The 21647-nt window shown below is 54.2% G+C and overlaps 1 protein-coding gene across 1 annotated transcript in view; it reads left to right on the top strand.

Moving 5' to 3' along the window:
- Positions 1-21647, top strand: part of RASGRF1 (Ras protein specific guanine nucleotide releasing factor 1) — a 103769-nt gene that overhangs the window by 47794 nt on the left and 34328 nt on the right. Inside the window, exons 9-14 of the mRNA XM_033852649.2 lie at positions 2725-2843; positions 4619-4779; positions 8737-8800; positions 10834-10970; positions 13348-13430; positions 19492-19740. Coding sequence (XP_033708540.1) covers positions 2725-2843; positions 4619-4779; positions 8737-8800; positions 10834-10970; positions 13348-13430; positions 19492-19740 — 813 coding nt within the window. The remainder of the gene's footprint in view (positions 1-2724; positions 2844-4618; positions 4780-8736; positions 8801-10833; positions 10971-13347; positions 13431-19491; positions 19741-21647) is intronic.

Consider the following 21647-nt stretch of genomic DNA (forward strand, 5'->3'; position numbering starts at 1 on the left):
CCATGGCTCCCGGCTGGACAGAGGGAGGACCAGGGCAGGACACAGGCCCCAGAGCGCAGGATTAGGGAGGAGATGTAATCAGGGCGTGACTGCAAACAAACAAAACCATCACAGGGCGTAGACCCCAGTTCCCTCATGCCCCAGGGAGCCAGATCCTGCGTACTCTTCCCCAAGCAGAAGACTTGGGACCCCCATGAGGCTGTGAGTTCCTCGACACCGCGGGGTGCCCTGTCCCAGTGCAGGCAGCACCCCAGTCCCCTCCCCTCCCCCACCCCGGGTCCTGGGTGTACAGCCTGCTTTTCTTTTGTCCCCCTGATCACCTGCACCTGGCCCTGAACCCAGCCCGAGCGGCACAGAAAAGGGTTTTCCCATCACGTGACAAGGGCCCTTTCTTCCTCCTGGCGCCCTCCCCTGGGCCCTGAGGAAAACTCCAGCCCTGACAGGAAGTCAGCAACCAAGCCCTCCCTGGCAGTGCTCAGAACCCTGCACCCCTCTCCCCTCGGGACTGGCTGTCTCCTCCCTCTGGCCTTTGTCCCACTTTGTCTCCGGAGCCCCTAACTCCTGGGCTCACTGATAACCCAGGTCCTCACTTCCGGTTCCCCCAGGAGCCTCAGGCCCCGGAACCCCGGGGCTGCCTTCCTGGAGCCCCGCCCAGCACCCCCAGCCGCGTGTGCAGTGGCGGCCCCTCCAGCACAAATCCCAGCCTGGGGCCACTGACCCTGAGCAGCTGAAGTTTATCCATGTCTAACAGCAAAACTAGTTTTGCTACTTTGGAATCACCCCCTTCTATTTTAGCAAATCTAGCCTCAGCAAAGTCCCCACCCTCGTCAAGAGAGAGGGTCCTGATTGCCTTGGACTACTTGCAAAAATGAATCCCTATCCATGGAACTGCAGATGCCCTGAAAGGTGCCTCCCTGTCCCATGTCTTTTCCAGAAGAAGGCTAAGGCCTGGGCTTCTGAGAAGAGCATCGCTGGGGCCCGGGTGGGAGGAGGGGCATGTGGGTGGAGAGCCGTGGCTCCCAGGGCAGAGACCGCATCTCGATGCCCCAGTCTGATACCCAGAAGAAATAACGAGTTACAGTACACCACCTATGTTTTTTTTACAATACCATTTTTGCAGCCCTGATAATGGCAATGATCACCACCCTTTATTCCAGCACCTGTCATGTGCCAGGCATGAGGTCAGCCCATGAAATGCATTATTTTCCATCCTCACCCCAACAGTCTACAGATGGGGAAAGTAAGGATTAGAAGGGTTGAGTAATTTGTTCAGCATCGTGTTGATTCCAGTAATCACAGCTCCAGCTCCACCAGTGTCATCTCTCATTGTTGGAGGGTTTAAACTGGATAATGACTGTGAGAGAACTCTGTAAGCCACACACACATTAATCAGCTCTCTTAGTGGTCTTAATTGTGGAATTTCATGCATCAGCAGACAAACAGGAGGCTTTGTGCTTTCCTTAGAGTAGGTGGGGTGCTTTTTCCAGACACCCTCCAAAAAAAAAAAAAAAAGATTCACTACTTTCCTAAGACTCCTGGAGACCCATCCAGGGTCTTAGCAAAGTTGGCAGTTCACACCTACCTTTTCCCACCAACGCTCTTTAAAACAAAAACAAAAACAAAAACAAAAACAGTTAAACAGTGCCACCTCCTGGAGAGGAGAGGTGTTGCAGCAGTCAGAACAAGGACAAAAAGTTGTCTGTATTCTCAGATGAAGGGGCAAGCTGTGTCCTGCTTACTTCCCGGTCGTGCCAGAGCCTATAGAAGTAAACTGAAGTCAGTCTTCCCCTGAGCCAGCTGGATTGCCAGGTGCTCCGAAAATAAGCCATTCCAGAACCCAAACATTAAGGAAACAACCCTTTAAAGAGTGTGTAGGCGGAAGAAACAGCAAGTACTAATTGCCCCAAGGCAGGAATGAGCTTGGTTTGTACTTTGGATGGAAATAAGGCCAATAGTGGGATGAGGGGGAGGGTAATGAACAAAGGTTGTCCCCTCTACTCCCATCTTCCTCCAGTTCTGCTGTCTCTCTTCCATGTGGTTCAGACTTTTTTTTTTTTTTTTTGCGGTACGCGGGCCTCTCACTGTTGTGGCCTCTCCCGTTGTGGAGCACAGGCTCCGGATGCACAGGCTCAACGGCCATGGCTCACGGGCCCAGCCGCTCCACGGCGTGTGGGATCTTCCCGGACCGGGGCACGAACCCGTGTCCCCCTGCATTGGCAGGCGGACCCTCAACCACTGCGCCACCAGGGAAGCCCCAGACTTTTTTTTTAAGTTTATTTCAGCTTCACAATCATTATTGGTAATCACGTACCAATTTTTTAAAAGTTTTTATTTTATTTATTTATTTATTTGGTTGGGTCTTAGCTGCAGCACGCATGTGGGATCTAGTTTCCCAACTAGGGATCGAACCCGGGACCCTCTGCCTTGGGAGCGTGGAGCCTTAACCACTGCGCCACCAGGGAAGTCCCCGGTTCAGCCTTTTTAAAATCAGACAGACCTGCTTCTCAGCCTCCTTGGGCTGTCAGAGCATAAAATGAGATCACGCCTGTAAAGTGCACACACACAGCGGGCACTCAAGAGATGCGCGCTCTCTCCCCTTTCATGACAACAGGTTCCACCTGAGAATCCAGGCTCTCTTCCGAGGTCTAGCCAGAGACACAGCATTCCCTGCACCCTGGGAGGTGAGGGTAGCCTGTCTCTGATTGTCGTTTCCTGTCCCCACAGGATAATGCACGACGAAGTGAGTGAAACAGAGAACATCCGGAAAAACCTGGCCATTGAGCGCATGATCATTGAAGGCTGTGAAATCCTCCTGGACACCAGCCAGACCTTTGTGAGACAAGGTATGGCCCGTGCGCCCCGCCTCTCCCACCCACCACCAGGCTGGCCCCAGCAGCGAGAGGCACGCGGCACTCAGGACGCCACCAGTGGGTTGGGCTGCTGCGTGCCAAAACCTGCAAGCGTGATTGCAGAGTATTCCGGGCCTGCGGGGGGAATGCGACAGCTACATGTGCATGTCGGTATCTATAGATATCGATGCTGGTATTATTGGTTTTCACAGTTTCCTTCTCTCCAGATGTAAACATAATTCTTCCCAGATGGTCTTGGTTTGTCTATTGTACATCATAGTAAAACATTGACATGTCCTTTTGGGGAGAGAGTAGGGGGCGGAGGATGAGGACAGATTCCAATTGGCCCCATGAATCACAAGCATTTTCAGGGTCCGAGATGGAGCTGGCGTGGGTCAGTCCCTCTGTCCTTTGCTTGGCATCCTTCGCCTCTTGGGGGAGGCCGTGGTCCCAGTGGTCCTGGGTAGGGTTCCCTTCACCCTTGGGCCTCGGCTGACCTTGGGGACAGTTTTGAGGGTCACAGCCCTATTGAGAGGGGCAGGAGAGGCTCTCTGTGGCCCAGGGGACTGACTTCCAACTCGGGGATGTCAGAGCTGCGATGCCTTGAAGGTTCTGATTCCATGTCCTATGGGAAACTCAGCTTGTGCTCGCGTGCCCTAGAGGTGACTCCACCTCGGGATGGACCTCCCGCCTTCCTTCCGTCGAGTTGGGGTTCTCTGACTAGATGAAGAGCTTCCCAGCACCTCCTGCTGGCCTGTGCAGCTGCCTCTGGCCCCCGCTGCCCTTGGCCTGAGTATCCTCAATGTGGAGGTTGTTCTGAGCCCCTATGTCCTTCCCACAGGCCCACCCTGGGACCTGCTGAGCCCAGAGCCAGCCTAGCCTGACTCCCAGCTCCCCCTGAGCTGTGCTGTGCCCAAGCTGGAGGTGGCCGGAAGAATGACCTATCTTGGGGTCAGCAGTGTCCCCAGAGACCAGAAATCTGCTCCATCACCCTGAGCCAAAGCAGTTCTTCCCCTCCTGAGGGTGGGGAAGATCAGACAGGGGAACCCAGCGAGCCCTTTCTCATTTAGTCAGTCGTGCTGCCACCGCCAAGGACACCTGCCCTATTCATGCCAGACCAACTCAGGTCTCCAGGGACGCCCAGAGAATAGACCCTGCCCCGCCCTCCAGAACTGACTGTGCAGGGGAGAGGGAGTCAGGATACAGGAAAGGGTTCTGTGCAGTGATGAACGTGGGCAGGAGGCAGATGGCTGCCCAGAGCAGGGCTGGGGAGAGTCAGGGAGGGCTTCCCGAAGAGGCGGCACTGGACTCTGCAGCAGAGCGTGCTATGACCAGTTGGTCACGTCTGCGGTGGCTGCATGTGACAGCAGGTGCCCAGTGGATCTTGTTCATCCCTCTGGGCCAGAGCCAGCTCCCCGCTTGTTCAACCTCCTGCCACCCCCAGACCTCAGCCCAGCCCTGCATTCTCACCTCACGGGCCATGTCCTTTGGGGTTCCTTTGCTCTCCAAGGCTCTGGCCCTGGCTGGGAGGTCAAAGGTCCTGCATGGAGCTTCTCTCATCATTCTCCACCCCCCAAACCCCACCACCCGGCCCTGAGGAGGGGCTGGAGGGAGGGTCCAAGGTGCGTGTTTGCTACCAAGAACTAGGATTGCCTTGTCCCACTGCCCTGGCTGCTGGCATCGCACCTCCACCTGCAGCCTCAAAGCCAGGTCAGAGGCGGAGGGTCATTCCGGTAGATGCACTCAGGCTCTCTCTCCTCCATCCGCAGGCTCCCTCATCCAGGTGCCCATGTCTGAAAAGGGCAAGATCACCAGGGGGCGCCTGGGGTCTCTGTCCCTAAAGAAAGAGGGCGAGCGACAGTGCTTCCTGTTTTCTAAGCATCTGATCATCTGTACCAGAGGCTCTGGTGGGAAGCTTCACCTGACCAAGGTAGGGACGGCGGGAGCGAAGCTGCTGGGGCTGGAGGTCAGACACCGCCTTTACCCTAGGGGTCCCGACTGACCCTGATCGCGGGGCCCAGGGTGGACCAGGGTGTCAGAGACGCGTGAGTGTGCACGCACGCGCCCCGGTCTGACTGGCGGCTTGGCATGAGAAGGCCACTGACGGATTTTCTACTGGAGAAGTCGTGGGAAATGGGAAAGCGAGCACGAAGACCCCTCAAGGAGCCCCCAGAGTTGGGGGCTGGGGCAGAGGAGCCAGGGGGTCCAGACAAGACCTTCAAAGGCCTGTGTACGTGTATCTAAGGGGCCGGGGAGGATGGTGGCACCTGGCTGAGGGCAGAGCAGCAGCCAGAGCCTTTGTCTCATTTCCAACCAAAAAGAGGTCAGAGGGCTTCCCTCGTGGCGCAGTGGTTGGGAGTCCGCCTGCCGATGCAGGGGACACGGGTTCGTGCCCCAGTCTGGGAAGATCCCACATGCCGCAGAGCGACTGGGCCCGTGAGCCACGGCCACTGAGCCTGCGCGTCCGGAGCCTGTGCTCCGCAACGGGAGAGGCCCGCGTACCGCAAAAAAAAAAAAAAAAAAAAAAAAAAGTCAGAGTTCAGACAGCGGCCCCTCGTGACGCCCTTGGGGACTCACTCTGCCAGCACAAGACTCTGCACCCGGGGCAGAATCTCCTGCTCCCCGGCACAGCACACGGCTTATCCCGCTGCTGTGAGCTCACGATCCGGTCCCACCTCTGTCTGCTACATATGTGTGACCCTGGAAACGTCCCGCGCCTGTTCACACCTCAGTTCCTCATCTGCAAAACAGGGATGACTGTCCTCAGCAGAGGCGTGCACAGATGCAGGCAGGTGCCCGTAAATCTGCTCTGGGAAGCAGGAAGCCCTTGCCTCTGTAAGCGACAGTCTCCCCGGCACTGCGTCCATCCCGTGGAAGCTCGCTTCTGAAGATTTTAAATCTGAACGCGCTGTGGCCTGGAAAGGGCCAGAAGGTGCCCTTAATTAAGCCAGAGCATCAGGGAAACCATTCTTCCAGACCCTGGATGCCTGGCCCGTAACCTCCTGCAGAGCTAATTGATCAGGCACTGGCTTCAGGGAATATACTGCTTATGTTAACATGTCAATGCATTAGTTGGTCGGCTGCACAAGGGGCAATTAATTTACAAACACTGAAGACTCCAGTTTCAACCAAATTATGTATCAAGGAAAGCCTTCATTATTTACTAGCTCTGGAGTTTCTCCTGGGAAGATCTCTGTCCAGGCTGGGGGGACGGTTCCCCCAGCAGGTGGGGGTCAGTAGGGGCAGGTTGAACTGGAGACTTCAAGACGGCTTTTTAGTCTGAAAGCACGTGCTTTTATGTTTGTTAGTTTTATCTTCTTTTGGTTTGGGGGGTTGTTTATTTGTTTGTTGGAGTTTTCAAAGTCTCTTAGCATATTGGTAAAGAGCATGGAATCTGAGAGCTACTCAAATTCTAGCCCTGCCACTTACCAGTGGGTGACCTCACCAAGCCTCAGTTTACTTACCTGCAAAATGGGAGTGAACGGCTTCCCTGGTGGCGCAGTGCTTAAGAATCTGCCTGCCAATGCAGGGGACACGGGTTCGAGCCCTGGTCCGGGAAGATCCCACGTGCCACGGAGCAACTAAGCCCGTGCACCGCAACAACTGAGCCTGCACTCTAGAGCCCGCGAGCCACAAGTCCTGAGCCTGCATGCCACAACTACTGAAGCCCACGTGTCTAGAGCCCGTGCTCCACAACACGAGAAGCCACCGCAATGAGAAGCCTGCACACCGCAACGAAGAGTAGCCCCCGCTCGCCGCAACTAGAGAAAGCCCGCACGCAGCAACGAAGACCCAACATAGCCAAAAATAAAATAAATAAGATAAATAAATAATTTTTTTTTTTTTAATGGGAGTGAAAATACCTACTTCATGGGAGTGCTATGAGACTTAAGTGAGGAAGTGGGTGCAAAACACATGGCCCCATGCCTGGTACATTACATAGTAAGTGCTCAACAGGTAATAGTTGTTGTCACTCTTAATTATGTAGTATGAACTTGTAATAATAATAATAATAGCAAGCCTTTGCATGATGATTACTATGAGCCAGGCACTAGCCCAAATACATCATGTATATTTAATTCACAGAACAACCCACGGAGGCAGATAACTATTACTTTCCCTATTGTATAAATAAGGGAACTGAGGCTTCTAGAAACAGCCAGCAAGTGGCAGAGCAGGGATTTGAACCCAGGCAGTCTGGCTCCAGAGTCTGTGTTCTGAAACCAAAGCTAAAATTCAAACCACTTCTTGTTAAATACTGCCACTGGAAATCGAATGCCTTCAGTCCTCCTAAAAGGGACCTGCTACAACTCCCCAAGATCTAAAACTACCGTAAGAATTTTTTGGGACTTAAAGTAAGAGAAGGTTAGAGTTAGATGGGCTTTGGAGATTACCCAGCCCAGTGACATCAGTGGTCAGGTTAAGGCCCAACAAGGCCTGGGGGGCTCCCCCAGGGCCACCAAAGAACCAAACAAGAAGCAGAATGCAGGATTCGGGGGCCCACTCTTGATACTTTCTCCAGGTCCCCCTCTGCCTTCCAGGTGGCAGCCTGCCCTGCAGACATTTTCATGTATAGATTAGCCACCTGGCCAGGTTTCTGTTATTGTCAGTTATTATGTTATTTATCTGTTGCTGTCCCCCAAATGGAGTGCCTTTTTTTTTTTTTGGCCATACCACATACAGCATGTGGGATCTTAGTTCCCGGACCAGGGATTGAACCCACGCCCCCTGCAGTGGAAGTGTGGAGTCTTAACCACTGGACCACCAGGGAAGTCCCCTGGAGTGGCTTAAAACAAACATTTGTTGTCTCAAACAGTTTCTGCACGTTAGGAAGTCAGGACAACGTAGCTGGGTGGACATATGTGGCCCAGGGTTTCTTATGAGGTTGCAGTCAAGGTGGCAGCTGGGGCTGCAGTCATCGGAGGCTCGACTGGGGCCGGGATCCTTTTCCAGCGTGGCTCCCACACATGGCTGTTGGCAGGAGGCCTCGTCCCTCATCTGTAGCCCTCTCCTCATGACACGGCAGCTGGCTTCCCCCAGAACGAGTGGTCCAAGAAACAACAAGAGAGCAAGCAGGAGGCTGCAGACCCCAAAGCGGAACACCATCACTCCTGCTTTATTCTCTTAATGAGGAGCACGTCACTAAGTCCAGTTAACACTCAAGGGGAAGGGGAGTAGCCTTCACCTTTTGAAGGATGGGGTATCGGAGAATTCGTGGACGTGCTTTGCAACCAGCACGGTGGTGGTAACTTTCATTTCTCACTACAGGATCAAGGGATCTCACACCTAAAAGATGCTCAGACACTCAAGGCTAAGAGGCGTTTTTCCAGACATTCCTAATAATTAAAAGCCAGCCACTGACCTTGAGCTGGGAACAGGCCCATGAGGCTCTTTCCAGTCTCTGCCACTTACCTACCAGGTGACCTTGGGCAAGACGCTTAACTCCCTGATTTCATTTCTTCATCTGTCGGAATAATACCTGAGACAGGTCTGTAAATTGGTCCTGTTTCCCTGTTGGTAACGTGCAGGGTTTAGCCTAGAATGAGGGAGTTCAAACTTCAGACTTAGGGCTACCAGGTGATGCCTCAGAGCCGCTGTAGGGCAAGAAAAGGCCGTGCAAGCCAGGTTCTAGCCCCTCCACCCCCAGCCCGACCTTGGCCCTCCTTTGGGGAAGGCGTCTCTGAGCAATCCCATTTGAGCCACTTCCCTGGGCTTCCTATATGGAGATAAAGTTCTTCAACTTGAAAACCAAAATACCCACTTGGCACGTAATGTCCACACACACATGTGCGCCTATGTGGGTGCTCACTCCTCACCCCGATATTCTGGAACTCCGAAACTAGCACCTCTCTCGCTTTGATTCAAGGTGGCCCCTGCTCTTTTTCAGAATGGAGTCATATCCCTCATTGACTGCACTTTATTGGAGGAGCCAGAAAGCACGGAGGAAGAAGGTAAGTGTGCAAGTCACGTGCAAGCCTGCGTGTGCTCACACAGACGCACACACACTCCCCCTGAAAGGTTGGACCCGGGCATTGGTTTTTTTTCTTGGGAGAAAGGGAGGATGCTGGACCCGGAGAGGCTGGTCCTGGGTCTTTAGAGAAGGAGCTCTCTGGCCCTGCAGGTGACAGCCTCCTCCCCCTTCCTGGTTCCTTCCAAGCTCCTTGGGTCCCTGGACTCGGTGCCGTTGGGTTTGGGGGTCACACTTCTCAGTGAGCACCCCTCCTTCACGCATCAATTTGCTACATGCACAGTGGCTCACTGGGCCACGAGGAAGAGGCCGGGGAGGCACCGGGCCTGTCTCTGTCCTCCAGTGGAAACGGGTGGGGTGTGCAGGGACACACGTGCCACCACCAGAGGGAGTGCAGGGGAACGGTCCCCCGCAGTGGTGTTGGAGTGACCAGGACGGGAGGCGAGACTTGGGGAGAAGGGAGCATGTGAGTGGGGCCCCAGCAAACCAGAAGGGGCTGGGCAGGGAGCTGGGGGAAGGTGGTGCCCAGGTGCTCGGAAAGCCGCCGTGTAGGGGTGTCCATGGGATCTCTCTCCCCGGGGAATCAAAATTGGGGGATGGGCTTATTATTTTAGGTGAAGGGGTAGGGTCACTACTGTCTCTTGATTGGACCAAAGTTGGTCCTCGTCTCCCTCCTTCACTGGCCCCCCAGCAAGGCTCTGGAGGCCCTCCCCTGGGGGTGCACCAGCTGGACTCTCCGTCTTTGCCTTTCCCCAGGGTGGGGCTCCTCGAAGCAGGGCTGTGTCTGAAGGACCCCAGATCCCAGTCCCGGCATGGCTTGGGCTCGGGCTCAGGGTTTGCTGGGGGCTGGGGGCGTAGTCCACACACACACACACACACACACACACACACACACACACACACGTGCGCGCGTGCCCTGGTCAGCCGCAGCGGGAGCTGGGCTCTGCACCCTTCGTGACCCTCCACTGGGGACGGAGCCAAGCGCCCCCCCACCTCCCCCACCAAGGCAAAAATACATGTGCAGCAATTTATCTGGAGCTCTTACCAGCATGATCTTCAGTCTTGGCCACAGCTGGTCCCGATTCAAGTGGAACTGTCAGTCCCCAAAGCCCTTTTCCCTCCAGGGCCACGAAAGGGAGAGAGGCGTGGCCCCGTGCATCCCCCACTCAACACACAGACACCCCACTTATGAGGAGCCAGCGTCATCCCATCCTCGAGTCACCGCACGGAGCGGGCTCTCCAGTGCCCTCACATTCTCACGTGTCAGCACTGGAAGGGTCAGGGACCTCAGAGCCGTCACGCCCCACTCTGCTTGTACAGGAGGACGTCTGAAGCCCAGAGCGGGAAGGGTATCACCCCAAGGTCACACAGCCAGCAAGCAGAGACCAGAGCTGTAGCAGGCCTTCCACAACATTCCACCCCATTCAGGGGACCCCTGATGAATGTGGCCGTGTTGCAAGGAATCTCTGAACTGTGATCTTAGTCTTTCCAAATAAAGAGTTCAAGGAACCCTTCGGGTTAAGAGCAGTAATAAAAATACCTAGAATTTACTTTGGCTTTGGGGAGCTCTCAACTGAGCTATTAGGATCTAAAGTTCTCCTCCTGGCCCCTGTATCACCTTGGCGTAGCTGGAGGGCCCAGCTGTGAGGCCAGTTCTAGACCTTGCTTAGCCGCTGCCCGGCTGGGGGTCTTATAAAGTCCTCCCCGGAGACCTCAGCTCCCCGTTGGCCTAATGAGGGTAGAGCCGACTGGTGATTCCGAAAGGCTCTTCCAACGCGGCATTGGAGCTGTCCCTGTGGGGTTGTAAGCTACTCTGCGCTCTAGGTCTTAGTTTCTCCGTCTTTGAAGTGGGGATTCCTCACCTTAAGAAAAAAAAAAAGATGTTCTGAAACTAGCAAGTGGCCTGGTGCCCTACTGCTGCCTTCACCAGTGGGGCGAGGCAGATATCGTGCAGTCGTTTTCCAACTCAGAAAGGCCCACACTCACGCGGCTAACTCCGTGTTTTGCACCTGGAAGCCAAAGGATCCGGCCAAGACATAGACCACTTGGATTTTAAGATCGGGGTGGAACCAAAGGATTCCCCGCCCTTCACAGTCATCCTCGTGGCCTCATCCAGACAGGAGAAGGCGGCGTGGACCAGTGACATCAGCCAGGTGAGCGACATCACTTGTCCTTGAAAGCAGGTGGTCCCTTCATGCCTAAGCTGGTGGGGGGCGGGAGGCAGCTACAGGGTTCTAATGGAAAAGACGTGAGTATCTCTGCCAACCAAGGCTGAGCCCAGCTAGCTGTCCAGCTCGCAGAGTCCCCTGGGCCCCCCGTAGAGTGTGGTCTGGGAGCCCCTTGCATCTGGATCATCCCTAGGGCAGTTTTTAAAACTCCAGATTCCTGGGCTCCCCTCTGGTCCCCTGCAGATTTACTACATCCAAGCCTCTGGCACGAGGCCTGGGAACCTACGTTTCGGCACACGCCCCAGGCCATTGGTACCACAGAAAAGTCTGAGCACCGTGACCCAAGGGTGCTGGATGTAGCAGAGCCAGGAGAGAAAGCAAAGGGCCCGCAAAGCCCGGAGTCCGCTCTGCAGGAGGGAAGGTTTGCCTGCACCAGCGTTAGGGCCCCACTGGGAGAGTCACAGGAAGCACAGACCTCCCAGGGACCAGAGAGCAGACCCAGAGGACTGCGGTCACTTGCAGGACCAGGGCAGAGGTCTGAGTCTGGAAAGAGGCTGTCGGCAGCACCGGGCTGCTGGCCCAGGACAGGCCTCTCCTTGGGCCCATCCAGGGCCTGCAGTGGGTCAGCCCAGCCCCATCCCAGGAGCACAGGAACCTCTCTGGACCACCTGCTCTCTGCACAGTGGAGGAGAGTATTAGGAGAGCAGCTGATGGTGGGAGGAAGGGGGCAGCGAGGCTGGAGATGTCCCCCTTTCGGGGGAGGGGGCCTGGGAGCTGTGTTTATGGAGAACTGGGGGGCAGAGCCTTTACTGTATTTCAGGGCAGTCCCCCCACTCACTCCCTGCCCCTCATTTTTAGGCCTCACACCTGGGCTGCCCTGCCTGCCCAGCGCGCCGCCCCGCAGTGTGGCAGGGTGAGGACAACTAGTAGCAGACGTCTGCTCTTTCTCAGTCTTGCCCTCCCAGCTTCAAACAACCAGCCTGAGGGCTTCCCTGGTGGCGCAGTGGTTGGGAGTCCGCCTGCCGATGCGGGGAACGCGGGTTTGTGCCCCGGTTCCTGGGGGATCCCACATGCTGCGGAGCAGCTGGGCCCGTGAGCCATGGCCGCTGAGCCTGCGCGTCCGAAGCCTGTGCTCCGCAATGGGAGAGGCCACAACAGTGAGAGGCCCGCGTACCACAAAAAAAAAAACAAAAAACAAAATAAAAACAAACAACCAGCATGCCCCGGAGAAAACCGAAAAACTGGAAGGCTCGAGCATGGCCTTTTCTAGTCCTCAGGGAGCCATCAGAGGCTCAGGGCTGCTCGCCTGGAGGGTACCCCCCGGGCCTGTGTCCTCTTGAGGGCTGCATTGCTGATACCACCAGGCGTCAGGGCCCCCCAGGCCCACTGATGCCTCCAGGCAGCTCTGATCGGTGGCCAGGCACCCTGCGTTGCAGGGTTGCCAATGGAACCAGAGCTAAAGAAAGTCTCAGGTGTGCAGCTGGAGAAAGTGGGCTGGGAAGGGCCACTGACACAAGCCTTCCTCTGGGGCCCGCGAAAAACTAGGGGTCCTGGCCCTGACCCACTGTGCCCGCCTCTCTGCTCTCACTTCCCGGTGACCTTGGCCCCTACCCGCACGTACACATCCTCAAAACCAGAAGATACTGTGATGTGACCCTGTAGCCCGGGCCAAGGAGAGACCCTCTCTTGGCAGAAATGTGAGAGCTTGGAGCAGGGGGCAATGAGAAGGAAAAAGTGATGTATCTCTGAGTCTTTTCTTTTTGTTTGGGTGTGTACTGTTTATTCAAAGAAAGATTTGGATTTTGAATTTTTTTCAGAGGCTGAGTAAAATGTACAATCTCCTCCCTTAGTGCTGGCAGCCTTGCCACCCCCAGGCAGGATTTTTACTATGGAAAACCGTCTGTGGCTTCAGGATGTGGGCACTGTGGTGAGCAGAGGACGGGGGTGGGCAGGACGGCACCCGCTGAGCCGGCCTCCCAGGACAGAGGCCCCAGGTCACTGTGGATCTGATCTTGTCCTCGCTGCTGGACCTCAGAGGTCAGCCACAGAGTGGCCAGGGTCAGACACTTCCATTTTTGCAAACAGCCCGAGGAGGTAGGAACCATTATCCCCATTTTGCAGGTAGGGAAACTAAGGCCCAGGGAAGTCGAGTACATCCCCAAAAGGTCACTGAGCTGGGGACTTGACTTCGCATCAGAACCCAAGGGATGCTGTGCGTTGACCCTGCCCTTGCCTGGACGACGCCCTTTGACCTTGCATCAGGCCGGGGCCTGCGCAGCCTCGCTCGGCAGAACCGCCGCTGGGCCTGGGTCTCGGAACGGAGACGGAGGCTCTGACCCGGGGGTCCTCTCTCTGATTCCAGTGTGTGGATAACATCCGGTGCAATGGCCTCATGATGAACGCATTTGAGGAAAATTCCAAGGTCACTGTGCCGCAGATGATCAAGTAAGTGCCCTGAGCCCCCTCTTGTCCGGGCTGAGCTCCAGAGGGCCACACAGTGACCACGAGGGGCTCGGAAGATGCCGGGGTTCATCTCTGGGGTGTGTTAGGTGTTTGATTTCAGTTAACTTCTATTTGGTTGATGGCTTTGGTTTAGTTTTTGTAGTTGTTTGTCTTGAAAATGTGGATTTTCGTATTAGGCTGTTTAAAGTGGAACATCAGGAATGACATTTCATGCACTCTGTTTTTTTTAATAACCATTTTTCTTTTGTTTGGGCAATGCCAGGGAGGAAGGGCGAGGGGGCTGCCATCCTGCTGAGCTCAGCTCTCTGAGCCCCGCCGGGCAGCGCAGCCTCCTGGCCTGCACCAGCCCTGCTTCTCCTCCAGCATCTGCTCGCCTGACCCCCTCACGGTGCCCCCCAGGTGGCCCACTGGTTCCCTGGCCTCCATCTGAACCGCTGAATTCCTGGCTGCTCTGCCCACCTGGCATATGCCAGGACCCAGCTAACCGACCCCAGGCGTGTTGTCCTGCCCAAAGCAAACCTTGGGGACCCACTGCCTCTTTGCTACTTGAAGTGCACACTCAGGGGAACTGCAGGCCGTTATGTAGTGAGGGTGTGAAAGGTCCCACCCACCCCGTTTCGACAGCAGGCCTGATGAAGCGAGCACGCCAGCAGCTAGGAGCTAGCCCAGGCAGGGTCGTGTACGCCAGAGCTTTCAAGCATCCGGCTGAGTTTATGAGGAGTAGCCCCACCCCACCCCATGGCTACATTGTTTAACAGCCGAAGGTGCTGGAGCCCAGAAGAAAGGTCTGGACTTGAAGGCACGAGCCCTGGCCCACAGCTTCTGCTCTGTGTATGATTATGGACAAGTCACTTAACATGTCTGAGCTCGGGTCTCTCACCTGTTATTGGGAGATGATAACACCCACCTGCCTACCTCCTGGATTTGTTTCAACAATGAATTTAAAAAACCACATGTAGAATGATGGTTAAATGTATAGTGGGTACCTACTTATCTTCTGCAAAGAGTGCGTATTGAGGCAGTAAAAGTGAGCAGATGAAACCAAAATAAACTCACCCGTGAAAGAAAAAATAACAGCATTTTAAACTATGATGGTGATAAAGGGAATGGAATATCCAGGTCAAAGTGACAACTCCAAGGACCTGTCGGCTCCCAGACTTAAGCGTGGCCTCCTTGGCAGGAGTAGCCCATGGGCAGCGTCCCACTGCGAGGGCGCCAGGGAGCAGAGATGAGCAGATGTGGCATCCGTCCTCAGGGAGTTCTCCATTTAGTGAGAGAAAGAGACACATAGAACTCGTAAAACGCTAGCGGGTGCTACAGAATAGAATTGTATGATGCTACGAACGAGGGTTCAGAGAATGAGTGACTCGTTCACCTGGCACAGCTGGGGAAGACTTTCCCAAGAAGAGGACATCAGAACTGACCTCAAAGGATAAGTTAGGGTTTGCTAAATGGTGGAGGGGGAAGGGCATCCTGGGAAGAGGGAACAGCATGTGCAAAGACGCAGAGGCAGCGAAGCACATGGTGTGTTTGGGGAATGATAAAACGTTCCATGGGGCTGCAGTGTTGGGAGAGTGGTATGTCCTGGGGGAAATAACCTTAATGCAATTGTGGCCTCCAAGTTCACTACCAGATAAACTCTCCCAGAGGTCTTGGAACAGAAAGGTTCGCAGACCCAATTAAGATGCTTAACCACACAGTCTAGTGAATCAATTTTAAACACTTAGTGAGAAACCAGGGGAAAGAGAAAGGATAGTAAGTTAGTGCCTGTTACACGTAGTTGCATGAGCTAGTTACACCGTGGCCATGGTCCAGCCTCTCTCCCTGCCCCATCTACCTTCCTTGCTGGTGGAGCAGCTACAAGGACCAGAGTTGAAGCTTGATCAGTGGATCCAAGGGCACAAGGCGGTGACGGGCGCCCCCTGGTGGCCAGGGATAGAGTGGCAACAGAGAGCCTGCCTGGAAAAAGGCATCAGTGGTATAGCTGGAGGGTCCGTGGCTGGGGGGACATTCCCTAGATGTGTTCCCCGTAAGCCTCTGAGTTTCTGGCATGGTTCCCATTTCAGATACCCCACCCTGTTGTCAGACTGAATTAAGAGCGTCCTGATTTTTGGTTTGCAATACAAAGAAACATTTAGTCCCATGCACCCTGAGTATTCCTGCTACCCTCCCGACACACTGCATCCTGGCCCTCTGGTGGGTAGATGCTAGTGGCAGCGTTTGAGAGGAAGGTCCCAGAGAATGAAGGTCATCAACCACCAGCAGCCCAAAGATCCAAGAAGTCTCATTCCATCTGCCCTGGGTCCTGAGGCTCTGCCCCAACATGTGACCTCAAGGACAGGTAGACCGAAGGCGGGGCACTCCCCCTGCAGAAGGAAGAAGAGGGAAGCCCTTTCCAATCAAGCCCAGGCCTCTCGATGCCTGGGAGACAGGAATGCCACTTGGAGTTTCATCAAGAAGTATTGGGGGGCTTCCCTGGAGGTCCAGTGGTTAAGACTTCGCCTTCCAGTGCAGCGGATATGGGTTCGATCCCTGGTCAGGGAGCTAAGATCCCACATGCCTCGCAGCCAAAAAACCAAAGCGTAAAACAGAAGCAATATTGTAACAAATTTTAATAAAGACTTTAAAAATGGTCCACGTCAAAAAAAAAAAAATCTCAAAAAAAAAAAAAAGTATTGGGAGAGCAAAGAGAGAGGCAGGCCTGAATTTACAGTCAAGAGATGCTTGTGTTGTGAGGGACCGAAAACCCCTTCTAGCAGGGCTGGTAAATATCTAACACACGAGCCAGCCATTTGGATCAGAATCCGGAATCCGTGGCAGACATTACTAATGGGTCACGGCAGTCTTTAAGGCTGAGCCTGTAATGGTCAACACAGCCCCAGGCAGTTACTCCCAGTCTGGCAGAACTGGTATCCAGGATAAAAGCTGTTTTTATCACTGCTTTATTGTGCCGTCCCATTTTACAGATAAGGCAACTAAAGTCCAAAATAGGTTTACGTAACATTGGAGTTGCCAGAGGCACCATCACCAGCAATGATTGTGAGGCTTGCGACAGAGAAGAAGCGGGCAAGGGAGGTTGATAGAAAAGGGAGGGCTTGGGACTTCCCTGGTGGTCCAGTGGTTAAGACTCCCCACTCCCAATGCAAGGGGGCTCGGGTTCGATCCCCGGTCGGAAAACTAAGATCCCGCATGCTGCATGGTACTGAAAAAAGCAACAAAAACAATAAATAAATAAATAAAATAAAAATAAATCTTTTAAAAAATTCCATTAACCCTTGGAAAAAAAAGAAAAGGGAGGGCTTTTCTCACTTTCTCTACCCCCCTCCAGTGGCAGAAGGAGCCCAAAAAGAAGGTGCTAGAAGCAAACCCTTGCCAGAGGGGTCCAATAATCACCACTGAGGATGTCAGGTCTAGGCTGGACGCTTCGGGATCCATGGTGTGTGAGGAGTTGCACTGTCCTTCTAGAAGGTGCAGTCCCGTGGTGGGGAACTGGCTTGAGTTAAGGGAGTCCTTTCACCCAAGGGCCGAGGGCAGCTGTCCAGGGATGGTGCCACTGCGTCCCTCCCATCTGCAAGTACTTTCTCCTGCCCACTGTCTTTCAGTTTTGCTTCTCTGCAACTTTTCTTCTTCCTTTAGAGGTTTGTAGTCAGCTGGCTGGATCCCTGTCTGTCTATTCCATGCCGCTTACATTCTCTCTCCTCACTTGAACCTCTCCACCTTCTCTGCATTCTGGGAAAATTTCTCAAGTTGGCTTCTTGTGTCACTCATTTGATTTTCTGAGTCTCTCATCTGCTGTTACTTGCATTCATGTCCTCTGATTCAACACTCTGGTCTTTCGTTTCCAAGAAATCTTTCCGATCTCAGATGATTTCCTCTTCCTGGTTGCTTCTTGCGGTTCGGTCAATGCAATATATATTCTCCTGAATCTTGGTGAAAAATAAAACAGGTGTTTTCTAAAATGTTCTGTGTCTTGCAGCAAAGCTACATTAGAAGGAATCATTCCTGTTTCTTCAGGATTGTCTCTTTTCAAACTGAAAGAAGAGAGACCTGTGGATGTTCAGACCCAGCTCAGCCCTCAGGTCCTCAGCCCACGATGGTCTGGTTGACCACCAGACGCCTGTCCTCACGTGTTGGCAGCCTGAGAGGAATGGGACTTGCTGCCACCAGATCCAATTTGGAAGGTCCCAGAAAAGGACTTGGATTGCTCTGGCTTGGGTTATACCCTCACCCGATGCAAAAATCACTTTGGCCAGAGATGAAGGACTTTGATAGATCTAATCCAGGATGACTGCTCAGCCCTGAGGGTTTCCCTTTTAGTCCAGCTGATGTAACGCAGGCTATGTTAATTGACCCTAATACTTTAAGAAGCAGCCTAGGTGAGGTCAAGGAGGAGATGACCTCCCTCTACAAAGACTGAGAAGGTTGAATAAACTGCTAAGGATTCCGCCCTGCCTTGGCACAGGGGCCGGAGGTGTAGCTCTTCATAACTAAGGGACGAGAGATGTCAGCAGATTGCTGGCAGCAGGAGCAACTAGTAACAAAAATGTGTAAGACTTTGAGACTTAGAAAAATATTAGACCTTTGCGAATTGAATTAAGCTATTTGTCATATCTGCTGACATTGCTCATGTAGTTTTTAATTTTGGATTGTGAGCTCATTTTCAGTGGGGGGTTTTATCTTTGAATGTCTTGTAGAACCTGGTTGACAGATGCCCTTCCAGAAAGGTCTTGCATTTTTTTCCACCAGTTGCCCCAGGAGCATTACATCCTGTGACTACACTAATACTCTTTGGGCTTCCCAGACCACAAAGATAGTAGGTATTTGTCTTCCAAAACCACTGGAAGGGCAAATAATACACTCTCAAGGGAGCTTGACACTCTCCCCATGCTTCCCCCCTCACAGCCTGGGCTAAAACAGAAAACTTGCAATCTTCCTTTCCTGGTGGGTAGATTTTTCTAGGCCCCCTTTCACTGAGCCTATAACCCTTCAAGGGTCCCAGCTTTCCATGGGGGTCTCACTCCAACTCCCTCCACCCACAGGCCCAGGCCTGGTCTACTTCTCTGTTGAAACCAAGGCACTTGGTTTCCAAGAGCAACAGATGCCCTAAAGGCAGCGAAAGCATCAACCGGTTTCCAAATTTCTCTTCATTTTTGGCCCCTGGAAATTTCCCGTATATTTTTTGCCCCTAGTTGTTTTTTTTCTATTGAGATATAATTCATATAACATAAAAGTCACCATTTGAAAGTGTACAATTCAGTGGATTTTACTCTATTCACTGTGTTGTGCAACCATCACCACTGTCTAATTCCAGAATATTTCCATCACCCCAAAAAGAAACCCATGCATATTAGCAGTCACTTCCAGTTCCCCCCTATTTCTACCCCCTGGCACCCACCACTCTACTTTCTGTGTCTATAGATTTGGCTCTTCCGGATATTTCATATAAATGAAATCCTACAATGTGTGGACTTTTGTGACTAGGTTCTTTCACCTAGCATGTTCTCAGGAGTCATCCATGTTGTAGCATATATCAGTATTTCATCCCTTTTTATGGCTGAATAGTATTCCATTGTATGGATAGATCACATTCTGTTTATCCTTTCATCAGTTCATAGACATTTGGGTTGTTTCCACTTTGGGGCAATTATGAATAACGCTGCTCTGAATATGTGTGTCCATGCTTTTGTGTGAACGGACTTTCTTCATAGCTTGTGAACGTGGCAGCACATTATTTTTAAGTTTGTTATATTTCATCCAGCATTTCTAAGAGTTTTATAATGTCAGGTCTTCAGGTATTACTGGGAAAAAGAAGTTGCAGCCCATTTTTCCTCAACGTCAGTCTTCCAGAGCTTTCCTTGTTCCCGTCACAAGCCACCCCGTCCTTCATCCGTCCCTCCATCCTTGGCTGTTGGTGCGCTGGGGAGACAGTGATGGGTGTGCCGTGGTCCAGCCCTCGGGGAGCTCGCAGCCCGGTCGGGGAGACAGCCACGGACTCAGACACCTTCAGACCCAAGTGCCTTCTCGGTCCCTCCTCCCTCCTCAGGTCCGACGCCTCCTTATATTGTGATGACGTGGACATTCGCTTCAGCAAAACCATGAACTCCTGCAAAGTGCTGCAGATCCGCTATGCCAGCGTGGAGCGGCTGTTGGAGAGGCTGACGGACCTGCGCTTCCTGAGCATCGACTTCCTCAACACCTTCCTGCACTCCTATCGCGTCTTCACCACCGCCGTCGTGGTCCTGGACAAGCTCATCACCATCTACAGGAAACCCATCAGTGCCATCCCCGCCAGGTGGGCAGGCCTCCTCCTCCCGGGCCGACCCGCACAGCTTCTGGGCCCAGGAGGGAGACCAAGCTCGGCAGCGGGCTGGAACCTGAGCTGGGGGGATGAGGCCCCCCACGCCCTGGGAACCAAGCCCGCCCTTTGCAAAGAGGTCGGGGAGGGCTGACCTGCCTGACGCTGCTTCTCGAACCCAGCTTTCTCCATCTCCCACCCCCGGCTCCTGGGGTGGGGTAGAGTTTGGGGGGGGGGGGTCGTCTCCTCCACAGGACAGGGTTTCCCCACCTTCCCCATTTAAGAAAGGAAAAAAAGAGGAGGGGCGAAGTCAAGGGAAGAAGGGAGGGAGAGAAAGAGACAGAGAGAGAATCTTATCCCCTCTCTGCTGCGACCACGTCCTGCTCTGAAGAAGAGAGTCACTTTTTGCACACTTGGGGTGGTTTTCCACCTGTGGAGGGCTGGCCACCTGAGCCTTGGCTTCAAGGCCATCTTTTCCATCTGTGTTGTCACAGCTCAGCCCTGTTGGGGGCCAACTGGGACCAGAAAGGTCAAGAGGCTTGCCCCAGGGCTCCTGGAAGTCTGTGGCAAAGTGGGGACTTGAACCCAGGGCCCTGGTCTCGTTGAGCCCACACGGCCACCCCTGTCTGAGTCTGGGTGACAGGCAGGGCGGAGGTGCCCCCCTTGCATTCCTTTCCCACCTGTCCTCCTCACATCCCAGCTTTAACCAGCCTTCAGCTGCCCACCCCCAGCCCGGCCAAGCTTTGAGGGGCCAGGTGGGGTCACTGTGAACCCAGGGTCCCTGCCAGGTTAGAATTCTAAGGGCAGGCACATCCCACACGGCAGGGTCAGGCGCTAGACTGGCCGAGACCCGGGGCCAGCCCAAAGAGCCAGCCTCAGAACGTCAACATTTACCAGTCCAACTGCTGGGGACCCAGCTTAGTGAACAAAGACCTTTACCCCCATCTCGCCAGATGATTACCCAGCCAAGGGTAGTACCAGCGAGGCACCACGGGGGCAGGTCAAACCCAGCAAGACCCTACCCGCAGCCCAGTTTGAGATGGGTGAGGAAGGTAGCTTTCAATTCTCACCCAGCAGAGGGGAAAGTGAGGCACAGAGGAATGAAGGACCTGTCTGAGGCTACCCAGCAGTTGGTCAAGTTCAGGGACCCTGATCAACCTCACCGCTCCAGGAGGGGCCTGCCAGGAAAGGAGGAAGGCCAACTGGTGCTTTCCTTTTCTGCCTGGATGCCTCTAAGTCCTCCCCCACCCCCCACCCACCCACCCCCGCGGGTGAGACTGGGGCTGGGGCCTCGTCTCTACAACACCAACTCCCAGGGCCGCCTGGGGGCCGGGCAACCATCCCCCCGCCCCGCCCTGCCCCACGCTTCTGCTGCCCGCGCAGGCCAGCTGCCCAGAGTACACCTCCGTCCCCTCCCCCAGCCCCTCCGTGTCCCCCTCCCCCCCAGTGCTGCAGTTCACCTGCTAAACCTCAGCAGCCGTCTTCCCAGGGCTCTGAGAGAGCAGGAAGAACTGCCCCATCCGGGATGGAGTCACGCCTGAAAAGCAATCGAGGTCATTCCTGAGGGATCCAGCAGGTCACCCGCCCCGCCCCCCCCCCCCCCGCCGGAACCTGGGAACCCCCTGGGATTCCACCCAGCAGGCAGAGCCTGTAGTGGGAAGAGGCAGGTTCAGCCGTACCGCCTTGACCAAACCCCTTCACCTCTCTGAGCCTGTTTCCTGTCTGTGAAATGGGAACACCAGCACCTTCCCCCTGGGGCAACCGTGAGGATTAAGAGATGGGGTCTGTCCCATGCTGAATGCATTCCATGCACACGAGCTGCTGTTTGTGTTATCATGTATGCATCTCCTGTTCCCAACCCGGCCCTGAGCTGCGGGCCCTGCCTGCAGGCGGTAGGAGCGTGG

This window comes from Tursiops truncatus, chromosome 2 (genome assembly GCF_011762595.2).
Source record: "Tursiops truncatus isolate mTurTru1 chromosome 2, mTurTru1.mat.Y, whole genome shotgun sequence".
NCBI classification, from domain to species: domain Eukaryota; kingdom Metazoa; phylum Chordata; class Mammalia; order Artiodactyla; family Delphinidae; genus Tursiops; species Tursiops truncatus.